Consider the following 26,625-nt stretch of genomic DNA (forward strand, 5'->3'; position numbering starts at 1 on the left):
CTATTTATGTATTTTTTATGATAAATAAGTGCTAAAAATGTTTTTGCTTGCGCACTTTGCACGCTCACATGAATTATTTGTGCCCCAGGTGTGCCCCAGTACAGTATTAGGTCTAGTGACGCCCCTGGTTGACAGTAGTGTTGGTGCTAGGAATTTTCAAAGTGGGACCCCATGAAGTCATAAAAATGGGGCCCCACAGTAAATATTGGGGTCCCACTTTTTTGCAAGCGTTTTAATAACAAATGATAAACGTATGCATTGTCCTGTTATATTTCACATTCTATACTGTGTTTTGGAAAAGGGTTGTCATAAACGTTACTTAATTCATTAAAAGAAATAATATAAAAAGTAGACAAATGTTTTTTACATATGTAAATGTTTCCTTCATTGATCTAAACTTTAACGCTACTGGTAGGTTTTTCTACGTTTTTATTTAATAAGTTGCACGGGTATTTATTTCAGTATGATGATAATGGTGTGCCAGGGCATACACACATTTTATATTTAACGCCTAAATCTCTGGAGTCTACATCAACTTCAGATCTATTCCTCATTTCAAATTTTTATTTTATTTTTTTTTAACGTTTTTTTGTTTGTTTGTTTTCTGCCCTTTTTTGTCAAACAAAAATGTTTTTTTTTGTTTTAATGGCAAACACAAAATATGCAAAATCTTACACCAAAAATATTTTTCAAAGGGGAATATTTGATGTGACGTATTGGGGGTTGAGGTGGGTGGGGGTAGGGAGTAGCGGTGGTGTATATTGTAGCATCCCGGAAGAGTCAGTGTTGCAAGGGGTTCTGGGCATTTGTTCTGTTGTGTTTATGTTGTGTTACGGTGCGGATGTTCTCCCGAAATGTGTTTGTCATTCTTTTTTGGTGTGAGTTCCCAGTGTGGCGCATATTTGTAACAGTGTTAAATTTGTTTATACGGCCACACTCAGTGTGACGTATATGGCTATTGACTAAGTATGCCTTGATTGACTATCAATCCACTACCTCGCTCTCTCTGTCTCTACTTATCCCTCACGACTGTTGCTACGTGCGTGTTTTGTTTTTTAACCCTGTACGTACATTGGAAATACATGCAAACTTGACACAAAACGCAGGATATTTGAGGCATTTAAGGAACCCTGTCCGGACACCCCGGACAGTCCCGCAAAAGAGGACATGTCCGGGGAAAAGAGGACGTATGATCAGTCTAGTGTAAACGGGGCCAATGATAGCTAATGCCAATCATCCAAATCGCTAATATTAGCTAATAACACCCAGAGCTAATGGACTTGCATGTGTTACATACGTACTTAGTTAGTTCATTACGTCATAGAAGCTGGAAAAGGGCAGGATATTAATACATTATAATGTTTAAAATATATTGGAAAGTTAACACCCTCTAATCGCAAACAGCCCCATTGCATACTTTTTCACCGAAAATGGTCACTACTTATTGGTGGCTGATCTTCTATGTGCATTTCTAAGCAGAATATTTCTGCATGTGTCCCCCCCATACCCCCTCCCCCCCCCCCCCCCCCCCCGAAATTAAAAATCACTCACTCGCCATCCTTCTGTAATCCTGCAAAAAAAGAACCAAACACTTGTGTCTTTGGTGGAAGTAATAATACTATCATAAGAATACAACAAAATATTAGTCTAGCTGAGGAATATGTGCCGACCCCTTGGCACATCACGTGTCCCTCTGTGTTGGTTATTTATCTTTAAAGCTGTTTCTTGTTTCTCGTTGTGTGGCGTTGTAATTATTTTTTAAAGTTATAGGGTCGAGGATTTAAGTTGCAATCTTTACTGAACTACATGTGAGCATCAGACCTTTAGACAGACCTCTCGTAATATAGTTAGCACCTGTGCATTGTTCTCTGTTTACTAATCAGAAATGTTTTGAGCACATTTCCTCGCCTATTTTTGGTTGGTGGTGTCAGTTTATTTCAAACATGCATACAATTGCAATGTAATACATCACATATTTTCAGTTGTTTCTGTCTGAAAAGGAGCAGGAAGAAACAGAATATGTTTAATCCCACCCGTTTTTGTATCATAACCCATTTGTTTGTTCATTACTTTTTATATAGAAAATGTGGACTCGCCACGTGCTTAAATTCTTCTGAAGGCAGCCAGTGGTTGTAAAGATTTGGGCACACCCAGTGTAAGGTGTAGCATTTCTATTAAACCACCCTACATAGGCCGCGTGTAACAGTGAAGTAAATATATATGAATTTTATAAACATATAATAGCCTCATTGTGCACAATTGCAAATACATTTAATTATTTGATTTTGGTATGCATAACTTGCTTTAAAATAACAAGTCAAGGTGACAAGCCAATATTTAAGTATTTCATCTGTCAATAGAAATAACGAATTAAATTAGTCAGAAAGAGGAAGGGCTTGGTTTACATGTGCGAACTTGATAGCACACGCAAAGCTGATCGACTCAATGTGTGCAAAGTGGATTGCGTCTGTGAAGTGAGCAGAATAAGGCGTGCGATCCATTTTGTGTCTCTGTCGTCAATAATACGCAGAATATATGCTGATCTTCAAAACGCCCACATTACTGGGAGGAGAAATGCAAATATGCAGAACGCGCAATGTGATGTATCGTCACCGCTTTGCGGGCACTACTTAGCATTTTATTTAGCACGTCTGAAAAGTATGTGTACACACTTGGTGAAAGACAATTTTGTACACATAGGTGTGTGTGTCAGTATATTTGCATGGTCGGTCAAAAATAAAAAAATATTACACATATTGTTTATTCATCAACATCATTTTATAATTTTATTTGACTTAAAGGGCAAATTCATCAATCCATCCATTTTTTACAGCTTATTCCCTTTTGGGGTCGCGGGGGGCGCTGGCGCCAATCTCAGCTATAATCGGGCGGAAGGCGGTGTACATCCTGGACAAGTCGCTACTTCATCGCAGGGCCAACACAGATAGACAGACAACGTTCACACTCGCATTCACACACTAGGGACAATTTAGTGTTGCCAATCAACCTATGCCCAGGTGCATGTCTTTGGAGGTGGGAGGAAGCCGGAGTAACCGGAGGGAACCCCCGCATTCACGGGGAGGACATGCAAACTCCACACAGAAAGATCCACAAGCCTGGGATTGAACCCAGGACTGCAGGACCTTCGTATTGTGAGGCAGCCGCACTAACCCCTCTTCCAGGGCAAATTCAATGAATGCATTTTTGTTTATGCTGGGTTTTTTTTATGCAGTGTTTTGTTTAATACATATTGTTAACATATCTCCTATTAAAAAATTCTTGAAGAGTGCATTTTTACATCTTGAGCACAGTGAGTTTGCAGCCGCTCTGCCATGAGCGCACATTCTGCACTGGCAAAAAAAAAAGTCTGTGTCTAAAATGCCCATAAAAAGTGGTAGAAGTCTTCTGCATGTTTGAAAACACAGCAAACGCCCCAGGTAGGAGCTTGATAAAATGAAAGTACAGTAAATGATCAAATGGTGCATGCAAAATCCTTATAAGGCGGTCTGCACAACTTCTGAATTTTACACTCAGTGTTAATAGATCACACACAACACGCCCACTCATAGTACCGTATTTTTTGGACTATAAGTCGCAGTTTTTTCATAGTTTGGCTGGGGGTGCGACTTATACTCAGGAGCGACTTATGTGTGAAATTATTAACACATTACCGTAAAATATCAAATAATATTATTTAACTCATTAACGTAAGAGACTAGATGCATACGATTTCATCGGATTTAGCAATTAGGGGTGACGGATTATTTGGTAAATGTCGCGTGGGGGTCGCATCTTTGTGCGGGATCGTTCCTCCAAAGCAACACGGACACTCCGGACGAAAACGTCAAGGTAGGATCTGATTTAATAAATAATACACTGTACAAAATAGACGGAAACAAACAAAAGAAAAAGCGTGCCGAACGCACGGGAAGCTAAGGCGACAACTTAGCATAGGAATCAGAACAGGAATCAAGAACGAGAATAAACCAACGTGATAGTTGCATGCCGTAGAACAACGAATCCACGACAAGTGACCGGAAAAGGCAGGCTTAAATAGTGTCTCTAGATTAGACAGAGGTGTGTCCCACTAGATGCAGGTGAAAATCATAGAGACAAAACAAACAAGGAAGTGCAATCAGAAACTAAAGAAGTCCAAAACTAACAGAACCTAACTAAACTAAACATGATACGGACCACGGATCATGACTGTAAACGTATAGGATGTTCTATATGTTATAGTTATTTGAATGACTCTTACCATAATATGTTACGTTTACATACCAGGCAACTTCTCAGTTGGTTATTTATGCGTCATATAACGTACACTTATTCAGCCTGTTGTTCAATATTCTTTATTTATTTCAAATTGCCTTTCAAATGTCTATTCTTGGTGTTGGGTATTATCAAATAAATTTCCCCAAAAAATGAACTTATACTCCAGTGCGACTTATATATTTTTTTCCTTCTTTATTATGCATTATCGGCAGGTGCGACTTATACTCCGAAGCAACTTATACTCATGACAATACGGTTCACACTCTTTTACAGATTGCACAAGCTGTTTAGCGCATGGTAATAGAATCTTAGGTAATCAGGCCCTAAGTTCTTTACTGACCCAAATTATTTCTAGGATTTCTAGAGCCACAGAAAATGATGTGGCAGGCCAGATCTGGTCTTGTGCCGTGAGTTTGACACATGTGTATCAGAGTATCAAAAATAGACATTTTTATGGGTGTCTCAATGACTCGCGTTTTTGATCATTTGCAAATGGTCTAAGAACGTATTTCCCGTGAATAGCGGAGGTCTACGGTTATTATCATACTTATTGATATTGAAATATAATATAAACTGTGTTGGGTGAGACATATTCGCACTAAAACAGTGTTTTTCAAAACACATACACATTATGCATCATTCTTCTGTTTTTTTGTTTTTTGAGCAAATTGTGGCTCAACATAAGTGAATGTGTTGAGTTGACATGCTGGGCACAAGATGATAAAGAGTTTGGGGTTGCAGAGGTTAAAAATTCCATTGGAAACCAAATCCCCATGTCCTAGAATGGGCACAAGATAGAGAGATAAGAATAAGATGGACGGATCAAGGTGAGAGAAGGAAGGACTACGGGTGATCGAGGGCCAGGGGTGTGGGATTAGTCTGAACTGGCCGAGAGAGTGTTATGATGGCCATGGATAGAATGTCCAGATCAAAGCTCTGTTAATCCATCTGAATTATCTGGTTATTTCAGAAACCTCTGATGGAATTTGAAGAAAGACCGATACAAAAAAAAGTTGTTAAAAGTACTGAACCAACTTGGAATGAAATATTCCTGCTATAACTTATTGTATCATTGAAGGCCAAAGTCAGGGTACATTTTTACCCTGTTGCAATTGAAGGATGCTTTTGCATTGCTCAGATTTTTTCTTACATCCAATAAAACTGATAAGCATTTTATTCATCGCTACCGTGTAAAACAATACAATGAAAGGCATGCTTTCAAAAAGCCGTGCATACATTTGCCAGCATGCATTCTTACCTTTGCTTTGCTCTGTGAGGAGAAGTGCTCCTGGACAAAAAGTGCTCCTAGGGCCATGCCGAAGTGTTTGTTGGCCTGTGTGAGACACACTCTGCCCAGCTCCAGCTGCTGCTCCGTGCCATCAATTTCCCGAGAAAACTCATAAATGGTGCTCCTGAAGGCGGTGGACAGATTTTCGCTGAGCGCTGCCACAATACGCCACAACATGTAGTTATGGAGAACCCTTGGATAGAAAATACAAAGAATATATCAAATAAAGTATTACAAAATAGAAGTATCCCCCTCACCCATCCTTTGTTTTTTTTTTTGGTATGCGACCTATGGCTGAAAATATTTGGATATCTCTTGTAGAATGATTACATAAATACAGAAAATATACTACCTCTTAAATATACAGACTTCGACCTGGCCTTATCTACAAATAAGAAAATAGTCTTTAATCCACACGGTGGTGTGGAACGGAACTTTTTGACTTAGTGGAATAACGGAATGATTGAAAAAGAATGAATTCTCTTGATGGTGTCAAGATGTGTTGTTGACGAACCCCAAGATGCAGAGATGGTGGCAGGCATTGAGTAGGAAAACATTATTTTATCTTCAAAAATAAATGTAAAACACAAACCAAGAACTAGGAGACAGAAAAACTAGAAATAGCTAACGGCTAACAGGAAAATACAAAACAAAGAGCTAGGAACTAACAAGATCAGCTTACCGCACTGACAACGACAAGAGGTAACGACAATCAACCGATAGGAGCGACAAATAGAAATGACAATAATCCAGCACAGACTGGATGGAAGGCAGGTTAAAATAACACCTGGCTGATTGACACCAGGTGTGGCCAGGTGCCAATCAGCCACAGCTGAGGGGACACAGCACTCAGGGAGACAAACAGTAAAGAGAACCAAAACAAGAGCGCTGACATGAAATACTACACACACACATTACACAAATACAGAAAATATACTACCTGTTAAATATACAGACTACGACCAGGCCTTATCTACAAATAAGAAAATAGTCTTTAATCCAGACGGTGGTCTGGACCGGAAATTTTTGACTTAGTGGAATATCGGAATGATTGAAACAGAGTGAATTCTCTTGATGGTGTCAAGATGTGTTGTTGACAAACCCCAAGTTGCAGAGATGGTGGCAGGCATTGAGTATGAAAACATGATTTAATCTTCAAAAATAAATGTAAAACACAAACCAAGAACTAGGAGACAGAAAAACTGGAAATAGCTAACGGCTAACAGGAAAATACAAAACAAAGAGCTAGGAACTAACAGGAACAGCTTATCGCACTGACATCGACAACGACAAGAGGTAACGACAATCAACCGATAGGAGCGACAAGTAGAAATGACAATAATACAGCACAGACTGGATGGAAGGCAGGTTAAAATAGCAACTGGCTGATTGACACCAGGTATGGCCAGGTGCCAATCAGCCATAGCTGAGGGGACACAGCACTCAGGGAGACAAACAGTAAACAGAACAAAAACAAGAGCGCTGACATGAAATACTACACACATACAGAGGAAAAACTAAAACACAACCAAACTGTCAGGGGAAAGCCTGACAGATGGGGTCCTGATCATTTTGGATTCAATACCGATAGGGTTTACACAAGACTGCAAATTTACTTTTGGCAGTGGAAGTGTGGCTATGAGCGTGGTGAGAGTGTGGTCAATATGACGTAATCAAATAATTTGCATAATCATGATGATGCAAATATTTTCTTTAAAACGTCTAGAAATTGTTATACATCCATTTAAAAACTAATTTGTAGGGGTGTAAAGATACATAAAAATTTCGGTTTGGTACGTACCTCGGTTCAGAGGTCACGGTTTGGTTTATTTTCGGTACAATCAGTAAACAACAAAATATAAATGTTTTGGTTATTTATTTACCAAATTTGCTAAATCTTCCACCAAAAATATTTTTCTTAGTGGAATATTTAATGTGAAGTAATTGGAACCTTGGATAGGTCAATAATTCATAATAACATTGATTTTGAGTCAATATTATGTTTTCAGCAATGACAGTTTGAAAGAAAAAAAAAACAGCTTTGTTTTATTAGTCAACATCGCAGCTTTTTCTAAATTACATTTAGCATTTAAGCTCTTTTATTTCACTTTTGTTTATGTTTTGGTTTATCTTAATAGTATTTTTAGAATGTGCCGTGGGCCTTTAAAACATAAGCTGTGGGCTGCAAATGGCTTCCGGGGCACTTTTTTGACACCCCTGCCATACATAATAAAAAATTAAATCTGATAATTCTATGGTTAAAAAGCAGAGCCTGGCGACGCATTCGCGTTTATCATAACTCTCTCGCTCTCTCTCTCTCTCTCTGCCCCTCCCTCACGAATGCTGCTGCTTGCACAATTTGTTTTGTTTTCAACCCCTTCTTAACCCTGAACGTACATTGAAAAAACACGCAACCCTAACTTAAAATGCGGGACATTTGAGGCAGTTAAGAAACTCCAGCCGGACAGCCCTGCAAAAGAGGACATATCCGATGAAAAGAGGAGTTATGGTCAGTCTATCATAGCCCGGTCGCTGCTAGCATGCCGTGTGTTGTGCCTCGGTGTGCATTGTTTACACAACGTGCGGTACGCTACTTATAATGTCCGTGTGGAAACTCGTTCGGTACACCTCCAAACCGAACCGAAACCCCCGTACCGAAATGGTTCAATACAAATACACGTACCGTTACACCCCTCCTAATTTGTGTTATAAGTAATTAGAATTAACATATATTTTTTTCTCAACTTGTCCATGGAGTACACTGCCTTCCGCCCAAGAGCAATTGGAATAGGGTCCACACCCACTGATCCAGAGAGGCACAAGCGGTAGAAAATGGATGGATGGATGGATATAGTTTTGTTTTAGTTTTCAATTGTTGCTTCTCTGTTTCCATCAAGGGGGTGGATGTGGACATGGTTGAGGATTATATATACCTCGTTGTACACATGGACAACAAGCTGAATGGGTCAAAACACGCTGATGCCCTCTACAAGAAGGGAAAGAGCCGCCTCTACTTCCTCAGGAGGGTAGGATCCTTTAGATAGATTAGATTAGATAGTACTTTATTTATTCCGTCAGGAGAGTTCCTTCAGGAAAATTACAATTTTCAGCACAATCCCATTCAAGATCAGACAAACATTACAGGGAGACAGAACAGGATCGCTGACGGGTCTGCCGGCTTCCAGCGCCCCTTACAAAAAAGATGACATACAGGTAAACATGGGGGGGGGAAGAATAGAAGATTAAAATAAAATAAAATAAATCGGTCTTAGCCTGGGCCCTGTAGTGGGGGTGCAGACTGAGGCCAAAGGAAAAAAAAAAAAAAAACAACTCATAGCCATAGTACACATCCCTCTTACATGTGTGTAAGAGGGAAACATCAAACATCAAAGAACACAGAGGACATTAAAGACATTAAAGCAGCAGATACAACCAGACACTTCTACATACAGCTATGAATAAAAAGTAAAAGAAACATATACACTGTGGTGGCCTCTGCGGTGTTCCACGCCATTGTCCGCTGGGGAGGAGGGAGCATGGCCAGAGACAGAAGCAGACCCAACAAAGCAACCAAGACAGCCGACTCCACTCTCAGCCAATGTCCAGTCCGCATGGATGAGCGAGGATACGTCCAAGGAGACTGAGGTGTCCGACACCTGCTCACCCAGTCGAGACACCGCGAAGCCTCTTCGTCCCAGCGCTCAGTGCTAGCTCCGCAGCCCTGTCCCCTCATCCGCATCTCCTCCAGTCCCTCCAAACAGACTCCGGTGTAGCAGAGACCCAGCAGCTGGTCTCCATGGCCAAAAGGCTCCCGGGAGGCAGATCCAAAAGTCCACAAAAAAAGCACCACAGAGGTCACAAAAGTGCCACCCCTTGTCACACAGTCCCAAAGGGTCCCGGACCAAAATGCAAAAAAATATAATAACACATGAAAACAAGAGGGAAACACAAAAGGATGACACAAGAGCACAGAGCTCCTGCCTACAGCAGCCACTACAGCAGCGCCATCTTGCCATCTTTATAACGTCCGTACAAAGATGTTGAAGATGTTCTACGAGTCAGTGGTGGCGAACGATTTCTTGTTCGCCGTGGCTTGCTGGGGCAGCGGGCTGAGAGTGAGGGATGCAAACTAGAGATGCGCGGATAGGCAATTATATCATCCGCACCCGCCGTCCACCCGAACCAACATTTTATCAGTATCGTACCCGCCAGCCAATCGCCCGCTGAAATACATCGGAGGTTGGCCGCCTTTACGACTTACAGAGCTATTTACACCTGTTTCACAGAGTAATGATGACAATTGTAGCCGCTAATGTTCCCGCGACTGTCCAATAGTGTTCATCATGATGACAAGAATATGGGCGTGCTTTGAAGCCATTGCATTAGACACCTTCAACAACATGTACGAACCGATTGTTGGTCCGGCAACATGTTGTGTGCAGCTTCCGTAACTACACGTACAAGATTGAAAGGCATACTGGGTGATACAGAGTACACTGATGGTTGTGATATAAACAACTTTAACACTTACTAATATGCGCCACGCTGTGAAGCCACACCCAACAAGATTGACAAACACATTTCGGGAGAACATCCTCGCAGTAACACTACATAAACGTATCACAACAAATACCCATAATCCTTTGTATCCGTGACAATTCCTGAATATATTTTACACTCCCCCACCCCCAACCCCGCCAACCTTACCGACGCTGCTAGCGGGGTGTATAAAATAGCCAGGAAGTGTCATGAATACAAAGAATTCTAGGTGTTTGTTGTGTTGCGTTTATGTTGTGTTACTGTAAGGATGTTCTCCCGAAATGTGTTTGTCAATCTTGTTGGGTGTGGCTTCACAGCGTGGCACATATTACTAAGAGTGTTAAAATTGTTTATATCACAACCATTAGTGTACTCTGTGTCACCCAGTATGCCTTGCAGTCGTGTGCGTTTTGCTGCAGAAGCCACACACAACATGTTGCTGGACTGAGAAGCAGAGCGTACATGTTGTAGTAGGCGACAAAGCCAATGGCTTCCTAGCACGCCCTAATACTTATTATCTGGGTGACTGCCGGCAGTCATTCAGGAGGATAATAGTCTCTCTTATTGTCTTCTTCGCTTTATGACACGGGTCTTAAATGGCACTTTGAAAGGCAAAGGATACCGATCACAGAACTATGCATATCAAATATTTCCGGATGGTTCAACCGCCACCCGACCGAATCTAATTAAAATCTATTTTTTTGTCATGTCAACCGCCCGACCCGCGGTTTATCCGAGGAATCCGCAGATGAGACCGCAAACCGCGCATCTCTAACGCAAACAGACTGGACACCTTGGTAGAGAAGGCCAGTAACGTGGTGGGAGTGGAGCTGGACTCTCTGGCGGGGGTGTCAGGGAGGAGAAGTCTAGCAAAACTGTATGAACAACACCTCCCACCCACTACACTCGGACCTTGCGGAGAGAATGAGCACGTTCAGTGGAAGGCTCAGACTCCCAAAATGTAACACGGAACGACACAGGAGGTCTTTCATACCGACAGCCATCAGACTGTATAATGCATATGTTCCTTCTTGACTGCACTTAATTGCAGAATATATGTAGAATATATTTATAATATTCATATATTATATATATTATATATGTTATATATTATTTATTATTATTATTGTCTATTGTGAACGAACTGTGGTGCTGAATTTCCCCCAGGGATCAATAAAGTACTTTCTATTCTATTCAATTCTATCTATTAATATACAATGTAACAGGCTGTACTTTGTTGAGAAATTTTCAAGTTTCTAAAGACTTATCCAATTCTTTTAGTGACATTTTCCTTAATAAAAACGGCTAGGATACAAATCTAACATATTTTTCTGGTGTTATCCGAGACAGTGAGGTGACGTTCCACGTCCCAAGAGCGAGTTTATGTAGCCGAGGATCGGACCGCCAAGTGCCCTGCCTTCGGCTGCCGCCCAGCTCACATTGCACCCGACCTCTATGGCCCCTGCTAATGTGGCCCGCCGGGTTGGGGAGGAGACCTTGCCCCAAGTGGAGGAGTTCAAGTACCTAGGAGTCCTGTTCACGAGTGGGGGAAGAGTGGATCGTGAGATCGACAGGCGGATCGGTGCGGCGTCTTCAGTAATGCGGACGTTGTATCGATCCGTTGTGGTGAAGAAGGAGCTGAGCCGGAAGGCAAAGCTCTCAATTTACCGGTCGATCTACGTTCCCATCCTCACCTATGGTCATGAGCTTTGGGTCATGACCGAAAGGATAAGATCACGGGTACAAGCGGCCGAAATGAGTTTCCTCCGCCGTGTGGTGGGGCTCTCCTTTAGAGATAGGGTGAGAAGCTCTGGCATCCGGGAGGAACTCAAAGTAAAGCCGCTGCTCCTCCACATCGAGAGGAGCCAGATGAGGTGGTTCGGGCATCTGGTCAGGATGCCACCCGAACGGCTCCCGAGGGAGGTGTTTAGGGCACGTCCAACCGGTAGGAGGCCACGGGGAAGACCCAGGACACGTTGGGAAGACTATGTCTCCCGGCTGGCCTGGGAACGCCTCGGGATCCCCCGGGAAGAGCTAGACGAAGTGGCTGGGGAGAAGGAAGTCTGGGCTTCCCTGCTTAGGCTGCTGCCCCTGCGACCCGACCTCGGATAAGCGGAAGAAGATGGATGGATGGATGGATATCCGAGACACTACTCATGACCTTTAAATATTTTCTTAGTGCAGATTTGGTAGATTGCTGTCCGTGGGTGTATCTCAAATATACATTAAAGAAAGTTTGCCTTGCAGACATGCAGCCTTTGCTCCCGACAATTGCACGCGCCTTGCTTACGCCATCACAACATCCTGTTTGGAAGTGCTGTGTCGGTGCATCACTAGTCAATAATGCGCAAACAATAGTCTATATAGCCGTTGTTGAGCTGCAAACTCCTAGAAAACCTAATACCATGATTACGATTTTTTTCAATGACTTCACTAAAATACAAGAAAAAAACAATCTTGTGTACGTAAACCAGGGGTAGGGAACCTATGGCTCTGGAGCCAGATGTGGCTCTTTTGATGACTGCACCTGGCTCTCAGATAAATCTTAGCTGACATTGCTTAACACGGCAAGTAATGAATATTTCCGCTGGTAATCACAGTGTCAAAAAAAACGTTCAAAATATAAAACATTCTCATGCATTTTAATCCATCCATCCGGTTTCTACCGCACCTGCTCGAGTAGTCGCATTAATGGTAAGAAGTATTTTATTTATTGTTGGTTAGCTTTAGAATAACAATGTTAATAAAAAGAATAACAGACTTATTATTCTCTAAAAATGTTGGTCTTACTTAAAAATGCACGCATTTAGTTGTAATAAGTCTTAAAAAAATATTATGTGGCTCTCACGGAAATACTTTTAAAAATATTTGGCTTGTATGGCTCTCTCAGCCAAAAAGGTTCCCGACCCCTGTCTTATTGGATAACTTTTAGCTGTTAATTGGCTGTCAAGCTTGGACACTAGTGTCCAGTCGAGGGTATTCCATACCTCTTGCCAAATCCAACTGGGATATGTTTCAGCTCAAAAGCGACCCTAAATAAGCTAGGTGTAGAAAATAGTGGGTAGTGAGAGCGGAGTCTGAGGTAAGGTTCGTCCCTATGCGTTTATCCCATTCCGCACAGCGACCGTAACTTGGTAGTACACATGAGAGGCGTGAAGATGAACAAGCTTAAAGCCCTGACTGGCCAACGAAGCAGCCAGCCCACTCTTGAAGTTGTCAGGGAGTGAGGTTTACTAACGTACAGATGGCTCAGCCACACTGGCTGGAGTCTGTTACACAAGCAAACAACTAAAGAGAAAAAAATGGTCTGGAAAATCAGTTGAGGCGGTTAAACCAAAAGCTGCTCCATGTGTCCGCCTGGACTGCCTTTTTCATTAGCTCTAATCTTAAGAGTCTGAGAAGTAAGGAGAAAACAAAAAAGAAGACAGTGACTGAGAACAAATAGAGAGTGGTCAAGCCCAGTACAGCCTAAGGGTGGACAGAAGGGGTGGTGGACGGAGTAATTGATGTCTGGCTCACTGTGATACACTTTAAGAAATGGTTGTGAAGTTCCAGGAAAGATAGTAGTAGCCTAAGACTTCTTGCTGTTCCCCTTCATTTGTTAATGACATCAAATTTGATTCCTGCGTCTAACCCATGGATGTCAAACTCTGGCCCGCGGGCCAAATGTGGCCTGCCGTGTAATTTCATTTGGCCCTTGAGGTAATATCAAATTAAGATCAGAGCTGGCCCACCGGTAATATACAGGGGCGGTGCCGCTGTAACAACGCATTTGCCAACCCTCACGATTTACCCGAGAGACTCACGGGTAGATCGTGAGTCTCTCCCGGGGGAACCATTCTTCCGAATTTCTCCCGATTTCCCCCCGGACAACAATATTGGGGGAGAGCCTCGAAGGCATTGCCTTTAGCATCTTCTACAACCTGTCATCACGTCTGCTTTTCCGCCATACAAACAACGTGCCAGCCCAATCACATAATGTATGCGGCTTTAAAACACACAAGTGAATGCAAGGAATACTTGGTCCACAGTCATACAGGTCACACTCAGGGTGGCCGTATAAACGACTTTAACACTGTTACAAATATGCGCCACACTGTGAAGCCACACCAAACAAGAATGACTAACACATTTCGGGAGAACATCTGCACCGTAACACACATAATACCCAGAAGCCCTTGCAGCACTAACTCTTCCGGGACGCCACAATATACACCCCCGCTACCACCAAACCCGGCCCCCCCACGATTATTATTTGAATTTTATTTGATATGCCATTGATATTTTTTAATTATTATTGATAGGTTGATTGGCAACACTAAATTGGCCCTAGTGTGTGAACGTGGGTGTGAATGTTGTCTGTCTATCTGTGTTGGCCCTGTGATGAGGTCGTGACTTGTCCATGGTGTACACTGCCTTCCGCCTGAATGCAGCTGTGATAGGCTCCAGCGACCCCAGAAAGGACAAGCGGTAGGAAATGGATGGATGGATGGATAATTTGAAACTCGACTTTGCATGTCACTATAAAGTTATATAAGCCTTACTTGTTCAATATTCAATGCAAAACTTGTTCGGGTCGCTATTAAAAGGTGAATTTCTTCAACCTTGACCCCCGGCATTATTCTGTTTAAAATTTTGGCCCACTCTGTATTTGAGTTTGACACCCCTGATCTAACCCGTCATAATCGTGAACACGGCAAACATGGACTGGGACTTTTGCTGGTTTGCAACCATGCGACCTAGAGGCATTTCGTTTTTGGCTTAGGTGGGAAATAAATCAATAGTTCCTGTCAATTTATATCAGTACCATCTGCGGAGATGTCTGAGTATTATTGAGGGAAAATAGAAACTGATCACTTTGCAATGGGAAAGACATGCTAATAGCCAATCAAGTAACAGTATCAACTAGGGCAGCGAATCTTTGGGTCTCCCACGATTCGATTCAATATCGATTCTTGGGCTCACGATTCGATAATATATCGATTTTTTCCATTCAACGCGATTTTCGATTCAAAAACGATATTTTTCCAATTCAAAAGGATTCTGTATTCATTCAATACATAGGATTTCAGCAGGATCTACCCCAGTCTGCTGACATGCTAGCAGAGTAGTAGATTTAAAAAAAAAAAAGCTTTTATAATTATAAAGGACAATGTTTTATCAACTGATTGCAATAATGTAAATTTGTTTTAACTATTAAACGAACCAAAAATATGACTTATTTGATCTTTGTGAAAACATTGGACACAGTGTGTTGTCAAGCTTATGAGACGCGATGCAAGTGTAAGCCACTGTGACACTATTGTTCTTTTTTTTCGGTTTTATAAATGTGTAATGATAATGTCAATGAGGGATTTTTAATCACTGTTATGCTGAAATTATAACTAATAGTGATACTGTTTGTGATAATATTTATTTTTGTTTCACTACTTTTGGTTTGTTTTGTGTCGTGTTTGAGTCTCCTCTCAATTGCTCTGTTTATTGCAGTTCTGAGTGTTGCTGGGTCAGGTTTGGTCTTGGAATTGGATTGCATTGTTATGGTATTGCTGAGTAGTGGTTTGTTGGATTGATAAAAAAAAAAACAAGTTTAAAAAAAAAAAAAAAGAGAATCGATTCTGAATCGCACAACGTATTCGAATCAATTTTTCCCCACACCCCTAGTATCAACTATCAAGTTTGGTTGAACCATCTTGTTGTCTCGCTGTCGATGGAGTGAGAAGATAAACTGTGATGTTTTGATATGTCAATTCAATAACAGAAACTTGTCTTGAATTTTGTTGGTTTTAATGGAGACAGTGCGGCAACAATCTGACACTTGTAATGTCTCGGTCCAACGAGGAGCTTCCCAATCTACGCTTTGTAGTGTTCAATGGCTTTTACACTACTGCCATCTAGTGTCTGAAATCTGCAACTACCTTCAAATCTACTATACAACAGAAGCAAAAAAATTAGTGCTGTAGAGAGCGACAACATTTTTAGCAAAACTGGAATAGTCAACTTGACAGTGTGCCAGTTTTTTAAAACGGATGAATGAAAATAAATGACGTTGAGGAAGATGGCGATGTCACTGTGATTTGCTCGTTCCTACCAAGAGCAGTAATACAACCATTTTATTTAAACATCTTAGCTGCACTCATAGCTTGCTACAATTCTCTGGGCATAGCTTCACCTGTAGCTTTGCTACATTTAATCGAGAGTAACTTGTAGCTTAGCTCCTTACATTTTGCAAGTAACTTGCCCATCACTGCTGGGTGCGAACTTTGTTAATTCAACAAACCTAGCTTTGTCACTTCCGGTTTCTTCCACCCCCCCCCACAAAAAAAATACATAAAAATAAAACATCTATATATATATAAATATATATATATATATGTATATATATATATATATATGTATATATATATATATAGATGTTTTATTTTTATGTATTTATTTATATATAAATATATATATCTATATATATATATATATTCATACATATATATGTACACACACACACATATATATATATATATATATACACATATATATATATACATACATACATATATATATACACATATATATACACACATATATATATGTATATACTATTGATTGTCTATCGCAATATATGATGTATTGATGTCATTTTATAGCCCCAGTCCTAACAGGTACTACACACAACTACAGTAGTTTTATGAAATGAAGTAGTAATATTGTTCAGCAGACTTTTGTGGGTCTCTGCTATGCCTTTGAGAGCATACGAAAGTTCTTCAGAGTTGGCAGCAAGCTGTGTTTGTGTACTAAAAGTAATGCTCAATTGTCCGGTTTGTTGAGTCAGGACAGAAGAAACATGTCAAACACAGCATCCGTAGCTTTTCCATATTTTCATGGGTAAATATCCATCCTGTGGATGTTTGTAGCTGCATGCTGCGGAGAATGTCTGTGGCTTGTGTGATGCGGACTAACGGTGCTGCGTTTGGGCTGTCTTGCCGGCTCGGCGAATGGGTAGGACATGTATTTAATGGTTCGTTTGTCTGATTCGCCTTTGCACTTTCTCGGTTCTAGTGGTTTTTACGGCAGCACTGTCCGATGTGGACAATTCTACTTCAATCATGCTCGCAACTTAAAGCACAACAAAAACCCGAGAAAAAACTTGCATTGTGAAATACTCAAGTACTCGTAAGTTGAGGTACTCCTGTAGGGACATTCTGGAGCACTGCACTCATACACTCACTCCAACCTTAATATATATTACTGATATTATAGGAAAAATGACTAAAAACAGAAATTATTGTAAATAACTTGGGGAAAATATTTGCTACAGCTCTTGTGGTGAATTCCATTAGATAATGGTGCATGTTAGTAAATGTTTCCTTAAAGGCCTACTGAAATGAGATTTTCTTCTTTAAACGGGGATAGCAGGTCCATTCTATGTGTCATACTTGATCATTTCGCAATATTGCCATATTTTTGCTGAAAGGATTTAGTAGAGAAAATGGACGATAAAGTTCGCAACTTTTGGTGCTCATAAAAAAGCCTTGCCTTTACCGGAAGTCGCAAACGATGACGTCAACCGTGTGATGGCTCCTCACATCCTCACATTGTTTATAATGGGAGCCTTCAATAAAAAGAGCTATTCGGACCGAAAAAACGTCAATTTCCCCATTAATTTGAGCGAGGATGAAAGATTCGTGGCTGAGGATATTGATAGCGAAGGACTAGGAAAACAAAAAAAAAAGTAAAAAAAAAAAAGTCGATTGTATTGTGAGCGATTCTGATGTTTTTAGACATATTTACTAGGATAATTCTGGGAAATCCCTTATATTTCTATTGTGTTGCTAGTGTTTTAGTGAGGTTAAATAGTACCTGATAGTCGGAGGGGTGTGTCCACGGGTGTCTTGACGCCAGCGTCTGAGGGAAGTCACAGCTGCATGGACGGCGCAAGCTCTGCAGATCTCCGGTAATAAGCGACTTATTCCCACAATTTTCTCGCCGAAACCTGCCGGTTGACAAGCGGTCGGGATCCATGTTCGCTTGACCGCTCTGATCCATAGTAAAGCTTCACCTCCGGTAAATTTTAAACAAGGAAACACCGTGTGTTTGTGTGGCTAAAGGCTAAAGCTTCCCACTTCCTTCTTTCTACTTTGACTTCTCCATTATTAATTGAACAAATTGCAAAAGATTCAGCAACACAGATGTCCAAGATACTGTGTAATGGCGCGATGAAAAGAGATGACTTTTAGCCGCAAGTGGTGCTGCGCTAATATGTCCCCTCCAACTCGAGACGACTCGAGACGTCATCATTCCGCGACGTTTTTAACAAGAAACACCGCGGGAAATTTAAAATTGTAATTTAGTAAACTAAAAAGGCCGTATTGGCATGTGTTGCAATGTTAATATTTCATCATTGATATATAAACTATCAGACTGCGTGGTCAGTAGTAGTGGGTTTCAGTAGGCCTTTAACCTAATGATACAAGTTAAAAAAAACAATTGTTGAATCTGTGGAAGAGGTGGTAAAAGTGCACCATTCATTTATGCATTAAAATTGTGTCTTCTCCCTCAGACGACAGAATGCTGCTTTGCTCTTGTGCCCTGCTCTGCTGGGTGCATTCATTCAATGTGCCTTGGGGGACAAACACCACTCTCTCCCATTGTGAGGCTCTATCTGAGGCATGTTGTTGTTGCTTCCTCCCCAATTCATTTTCCCTGTATATGAAATATCTGGAATCAGAAGAGGCTTGGCAATAGCACCCTGAGGGTCCTGCCAACAAAGCACTTGTGTTGTGAATTCAATTGATGGCAAAAGGTAAAGGAAGGCGTGGTTGGGCCACGGAGTGTGATAAATACAGGATGTTACAAAGCAAATTAAACATATATCTTGAAACTAGAGTGCTGCTGGAATGCAGACTTTATGTCTCATCATTTGTATGTTTTGCACATATACTGTTCATAAATTATTTACACTGTTGTAAACTGTTGTTTACGTGTTTGATCATATAAAAGAAACCACTTCATTCATTGTGTATTTACAATGGGCCTTATTCACAGTTTTCCAGTTATACACCACTAACTTTAAAGGGTTACAGGACGAGAGCATCAAAACAAGGACCGCCGTGAATGCAGATTTGATAAAGTCGCCTTCGTGCAAGCTGCTAAACTTTCAAAGGAGACAATTGATTTGTCATTCTGTCGACACGGCATCGAAATGTGATGAATGACAGAAACATTTTGGAAATAGACAGGATTAAATGGTGGTTGAGCATCATCAACATCATAACGTGTTAAAGGCCTACTGAAACCCACTGCTACCCAACACGCAGTCTGATAGTTTATATATCAATGATGAAATATTAACATTGCAACACATGCCAATACGGCCTTTTTAGTTTACTAAATTACAATTTTAAATTTCCCGGGAGTTTCGTCTTGAAAACGTTGTGTAATGATGACGTGTACGCAAGACGTCACGCGTTTTTAGGAAGTATGAGCGCTGCACACACACACAGCTTAATGTCGTCTGCTTTAACAGCATAATTATACAGTTTTTTGGAGATCTGTGTTGCTGAATCTTTTGCAATTTGTTCAATTAATATTGGAGAAGTCACAGTAGAAAAATGGAGTTGGGAAGCTTTAGCCTTTAGCCACACAAACACATGGTGATTCCTTGTTTAAAATTCCCGGAGCTGAAACCTTACTATGGATCAGAGCGCGGTCAAGCGAACATGAATCAAGACGGAATGTCAACCAGCAGGTTTCGGTGAGAAAATTGTGGTCAAAAAGTCAGTTCTTACCGGAGAAAAGCTGAGCTTGTGTCGTCCATAGCTGCCGTCGACTTCCCTGAGACACTGCGCGTTAAGACACCCGTGGAGACACACCCCCGACTATCAGGTACTATTAAACTCATTAAAACACTAGCAACACAATAGAAAGATAAAAACATCAGAATCCGTCCCAATGCAACCCCCTTTTTCTTTTAACTCGTTTTTTATTTTTTATTTTTCTAGTCTGTCCCTATCAATATTCTCAAACACGAATCTTTCATCCTCGCTCAAATTAATGGGGAAATTGTCGTTTTCTCGGTCCGAATAGCATTTTTTGTTGGAGGCTCCCAATAAAAACAATATGTGAGGAGCCCCCACACTTGCGACGTCATCGTCTGCGACTTCCGGTAGAGGCAGGGCTTTTCACTTAAAACCGACAGTTGCAAACTTTATCGTGGATGTTCTCTACTAAATCCTTTCAGCAAAAATATGGCAATATCCCGAAATGATCAAGTATGACACTTAGAATGGACCTGCTATCCCCATTATAAATAAGAAAATCTCATTTCAGTAGGCCTTTAATGTGTTAATTAGTTACTAAGTTACTTAGTTTGTAATGCCTGACTTTAATATCAATTAATGAGCAATGTTTTTGGAGCTGGAACTAATCAGTCACTTTTCTTGGAAATTATGATTTGAAATGAGAGGAGTAAATACAGTACCGGCCAAAAGTTTGGACCCACCTTCTCATTCAATGCGTTTTCTTTATTTTCATGACTATTTTAGATTGTAGATTGTCACTGAAGGCATCAAAACTATAAATGAACACACGTGGGGTTATGTACTTAACAAAAAAAGGTGAAATAACTGAAAACACATTTTGTATTCTAGTTTCTTCAAAATAGCCAACCTTTGCTCTGATTACTGCTTTGCACACTATTGGCATTCTCTTGATGAACTTCAAGAGGTACCTGAAATGGTTTTCACTTCACAGGTGTCATAGTTTTGATGCCTTCAGTGACAATCAACAATGTAAATAGTCTTGAAAATAAAGAAAACACATTGAAATGAGAAGGGGTGTCCAAACTTTTGGCCTGTACTGTACTGTCTACTGCTAGAAGTTAGACTTTATTCGGAGGTGCACGTTAGAGGATACTGGTGTGCTGGTGTCTCACCGCAGGAGCCTAATCCAGGTTTCTGAGATTAAAATTGAAATGGAAACCGGCGAAATACAACAAATGCGTGCTTGGACGGAAGCGAAATATGCAAGAAAATTCTAGGATCAAAATGCTTGCAAAGTACAAAAATATGTACACACTTGTTTGGCAGTTTTGTAGTGTGGTGTTTAGTTACTGTACTCTTAAATGTACACAGCATCTGCATGCAAATGTATTTTTTTATTACTAAAACCAGTAATCACATGTATTGATTAAGCTTCTTTGACGTGAAGTGAAACTTTTCCACTGTTCTTTGCATCAATTTATTTAATGTTCATGCAGTGTACCGTGATCAAAGGACATCCCTTTAAGCACACTAATGACTGGGTTGCACAAAGGGGAGTATCATATTTTTTGGACTTCAAAGTGCACTTTAAATCCTTTCATTTTCTCAAAAATCGACTGTGCGCCTTAAAACAAAATGCACCCAATGTACGTATTAATTTTGGTTGTGCTACCGACCCCAAATCAATTTTATTTGGTACATGGTGTAATGATAAGTGTGACCAGTAGATGGCAGTCAAACATAAGATATTTGTATGGACTGCAGGATGACACGTGTTGAATTGATGACAGCGAATTATCCATATATGGTAAAGTTTTAGCATTCCATTTAATACTTATTTTCCTCTATGCTCCCATTGTGGGGCATTCATCTTCTGCTGTTGCCATTCGTAATACAAAGTAGCGTACAGTCCTAACTTACACCTCGCAGTAGACTCGCTATGGTAACACCAAAAACAAAGATGGCAGGGAGAAGACTCTGTCAAAGTGGAGCCACATAAATGAGACTGCCCACAAAAAGAAAAGAACAGAAAAGAGGCTTGTAAAACATAATCTATGCACCATTTTGACCAAAGAACTACCATTACATTGTCATGATCTGTGGTCTCAATCATGTTTGGTTTAGTTTTGTTCTGTTACTTTTGGACTCCACTAGTTCCTGTTTTAGTGCACCCTGGTCTGTTTTAGTTTCCATGACAACTCATTAGTTTCACCTGCCTCATTTGTTTGGACTCACGCACCTGTTATTAATCATGACATTATTATTTAAGCCTGTAGTTGCCAGGTAGTCGGCTGGCGACATTACAGATACTGATTCTTTCCATGCTCATCCTCGTTCCATGCCTTGCCACAGTAAGTTTTTGTTTATTCAAGCCATAGTCTAGTGAGTTTTTTAGTTTCATGTTCCATGTCAAAGTTAGCGAGTTTTTCATGTCTTAAGTTTTTTGCCTTGGCTTTCACGTGCGTTAGGCACGCTCGGCTTCGGGTTGTTTTTTGTTCCTTAGCCAAGTTGTGCCTCCGCTGTGAGCGCTTTTTGTTTGTACTATTTTAGTCAAAATTAAATCATGTATTTACCAGAAAGCCTTGTCCGGTCCAGTCCGATTGCATCCCGGGAAAATAATCCTCGCAGTAATTTGCCAAAAAGTCCACATTCTGACATACATGTTAAGTAGACCACAAGGAAGTGTTTTGAATGTAGAAACAAAAAACATATAATATGAATCTTTAATAGCCTTATAATCTGGTGCGCCTTGTTTAGTTTATGCATTGTTTGTGTACTTTTTTTTGTTTTGTTTTGACCAATTTAAAAATTGTTGTAAACATGCTATATAAATAAAGTTGCTTTGTCTTTTATATGGAAATAGACCTGAATGGATCTGCTCATCGGCAGTGCACCTTATAATCCGGTGTGTTTTATGGTCGGAAAAATAATAATGCAAACATTTGCCAGGAAAACCGAAGAAAATTATTCCAGTCTTATTTATCATAAAATTTGGTAATTGCAGTTTTTGGTATTAACTTAGCTATTAGTGTAAGCACAAACCTATTTGACTAATATTGACTATTATTTATTTTTTTTAAATTTTTTTCCAACGTGGCGTGGCTGTAGTGGTTGCTGTTGGCAGGAGCCCTGTGCTCCTGTGTCATACTTTTGTGTTCCTTGATGTTTCCCTATGTGGTTTTTTTTTTTTCCTTTTGTTTCGGGACTGTGTGACAAGGGTTGGCACTTCCCTGACTTCTGCAGTGCTTTTTTGTAAACTTCTGGATCTGCCTCCCGGGAGCCTTTTGGCCATAGAGACCAGCTGCTGCGTCTCTGCCACACCAGAGTCCGTTTGGAGAGACTGGAGGAAATGCGGATGAAGAGACAGGACTGTGGAACTGGCGCTGAACGCCGGGACGGACAAGCTTCACAGTGTCTTGGTTGAATGAGCGTATTGGACACATCAGTCTTTTTAGACGCATCCGCTCATCCATGCAGACTGGACACTGGCCGAGAGTTGTTGGGCGGCCGAGTGTGGAGTCGGCTCTCTTGGTTGCTTTGTTGGGTCTGCTCCTGTCTTTGGCCATGCTCCCCCACCCCAGCAGACGATGGCGTGGAACACCGCATAGGACACCACAGTGTATATGTTTTTTTTGTTTTACTACTGTAGCTGTTCGTACAAACGGCTGGTTGCATCAGCTCTGCTCTTTTCATGTCTTTAATGTCCTTTGTGTTTTTTGATGTTTCCCCCTTACACACATGCGTATGTGTGCTATGGCTATGAGTTTTTTTCCCTTGGCCTGAGTCTGGACCCCCTCTCCAGGGGCCCAGGCTTAGAATGAATTTTTTTTCTTTCTCTCTCCCCTCGACCCCCGGCGTTTAGCTGTTTCTCACCTTTTTTGTAAGGAGCTCCGGAAGTTGGCAGACCCGTCAGCGATCCTGTTCTGTCTCCCTGTAGTGTTTGTCTGCTCTTGAATGGGATTGTGCTGAAAATCTTAATTTCCCCTAGGGGATTAATAAAGTATTTTGGATTTTGATTCTGATTCAGATAGTGAAACAGTAAATCACTTTCTCATAGGGGATTTTCTGTAAAACAAGACATTATTATCAATTTTTCATTGATTATTATTAAATGTACTCGAGAGCCTAGCGACTTTCCGAGGCCTCAAACAGGTTTATATGTGGTTATAGTGTATATATATATTTTCATTCTGTTTTGCATACTCTTAGAGTCAACATGTGCATAGTCATGTATATAGTGTAATGTACAGTGTATACTTCGTATTCAATGTATTTATACACATGTTACTGGTTATATAACTTTTATTATTTGAATCTATCAAATGCAATGAATATGTAATGGACCACAATGGAAACAAGCCTTTTGGCTTTTTCTGCCATCCATTTGCCTTTTTAAAGCATTACATGGATTCCATTATTTAAGATGTCAATAAAGTTTTCAATCAATCAATGAAGCCTAATTCTGATTAACCTCCCAAATGCCAGTAGTGCTCTGACTCCCTGTGGGTTGCTTCTATGAACATATACAGTGGGGTAAAAGAGTATTTAGTCAGCCACCGATTGTGCAAGTTCTCCCACTTAAAATGATGACAGAGGTCTGTAATTTTCATCATAGGTACACTTCAACTGTGAGAGACAGAATCCCCCAAAAAATCCAGGAATTCACATTGTAAGAATTTTAAATAATTTATTTGTAAATTATGGTGGAAAATAAGTATTTGGTCAACCATTCAAAGCTCTCATTGATGGAAGGAGGTTTTGGCTCAAAATCTCACGATACATGGCCCCATTCATTCTTTCCTTAACACAGATCAATCGTCCTGTCCCCTTAGCAGAAAAACATTCCCAAAGCATGATGTTTTCACCCCCATGCTTTACAGTAGGTGTGGTGTTCTTGGGATGCAACTCAGAATTCTTCTTCCTCCAAACACAACAAATTGAGTTTATACCAAAATGGATACATGGATGATACAGCAGAGGATTGGGAGAATGTCATGTGGTCAGATGAAACCAAAAATAGAACTTTTTGGTATAAAACTCAACTCGTCGTGTTTGGAGGAAGAAGAATACTGAGTTGCATCCCAAGAACACCACACCTACTGTGAAGCATGGGGGTGGTAACATCATGCTTTGGGGCTGTTTTTCTGCTAAGGGGACAGGACGATTGATCCGTGTTAAGGAAAGAATGAATGGGGCCATGCATCGTGAGATTTTGAGCCAAAACCTCCTTCCATCAGTGAGAGCTTTGAACAGTTGACCAAATACTTATTTTCCACCATACTTTACAAATAAATTCTTTAAAATTCCTACAATGTGAATTCCTGGATTTTTTTTCACATTCTGTCCCTCACAGTTGAAGTGTACTTATGATAAAAATTACAGAACTGTGTCATCATTTTAAGTGGGAGAACTTGCACAATTGGTGGCTGACTAAATACTTTTTTGCGCCACTGTATTACTACTTAGAACACATCTTAAAGGGTTGACACCTTCACCTATGTAATGTCATGTACAATATTTGTTCGCATGTCCATTTGCAGTAATGGCATTACAGCAGAATGTTTGGATCAACCAGTTAGTCTTTATCAGCAAAGAGGTGGGAACTCATTAGCTAAATGGATTTTAATGAGGCTAGTTAGTGAAATAAAAATACACTGTCCTCCCATTAGCAAAAGTAATGACCCTGAAGGGTAATGGCGGAGATTGAAATCCTCCAAACTTCACATGCAGTGCATTTTCAGACTGAAAGCGCAAGAGCACTTCTCGTGCGAATAAATACGATAAGAATAATTACATCAGATTGGAAGATATGTGCACCTCAGCTCTGTAAGTGCAATTTAAAAATGAAAAGACATGAAGTGGGTGTTTACGGACAGGTTTTTATCCAAAGTCACATTGTGTAGCGGGGCTGCATATTTTCACTTTGCATGAGCACTAACATTTGTGAGCGCCAAAGCGCCATGAAATCCGGTATTTGGTGAACCGAAAATGACATTAAACCTAAACTGAGTGTCTTTTCAAAGCAGGACAACATGCAGGATCCTTAGCTTCAGTGGTAGATATGGATAAAAGCTCACAAATACAGAGTCAGCATGAGTGAGGCAATGCAATACTGTCCCATCCTAAACTTGGACTGGCCTTACATTGCACAGCAACAATTGAAAAATGACACGATAACTTCCCACTCTCTACCACACACACACACACACACACACACACACACACACACACACACACACACACACACACACACACACACACACACACACACACACACACACACACGCACGCACACACACACACACACGCACACACACACGCACACACCCTTGAGAATAACGATGAACAGAAGGAGCAGACGGTGCCGGAGCAGTGGGGAGGAATATGTGTGAGAGAGATTCTGGTGTTGTCATTATGCTTTCCCCTTCATTGAAGGCCTGCTCATCTGGCTAATGGGATTGGCTGCGGTCACCGCAGTGGCTGGAGACTGTATAGAGTGGGCTGTAGAAATGGAAAGGAGAAAAGCGGGTGGAGGAGAAACAGAGCGATGCATAACGTCGGGTAGATGTACTGTACAGTATGCAAGTAGGGTTGCTAACTACCTGCAAAAAAAGGGACACCTTGCACGGCTGGTCGATCCAATTGCCTTTTTTATTTGCTTGAAATTAGTTTTATACTATGTGCAAGTAGTGTAATAATACGGATACATGGGAAATAAGTGGGTCAATAATATTTTTTTGTGCAAAAACAACAAATGAAGGGAAAATATGT

At 40.7% G+C, this 26,625-nt stretch overlaps 1 protein-coding gene across 1 annotated transcript in view; it reads right to left on the bottom strand.

Moving 5' to 3' along the window:
- Positions 1 to 26,625, bottom strand: part of LOC133564483 (endothelin-converting enzyme-like 1) — a 203,421-nt gene that overhangs the window by 75,521 nt on the left and 101,275 nt on the right. Inside the window, exon 8 of the mRNA XM_061918832.1 lies at positions 5,534 to 5,756. Within this exon, the coding sequence (XP_061774816.1) occupies positions 5,534 to 5,756 (223 nt within the window). The remainder of the gene's footprint in view (positions 1 to 5,533; positions 5,757 to 26,625) is intronic.

The sequence above is a fragment of the Nerophis ophidion genome, linkage group LG13 (assembly GCF_033978795.1).
Source record: "Nerophis ophidion isolate RoL-2023_Sa linkage group LG13, RoL_Noph_v1.0, whole genome shotgun sequence".
NCBI classification, from domain to species: domain Eukaryota; kingdom Metazoa; phylum Chordata; class Actinopteri; order Syngnathiformes; family Syngnathidae; genus Nerophis; species Nerophis ophidion.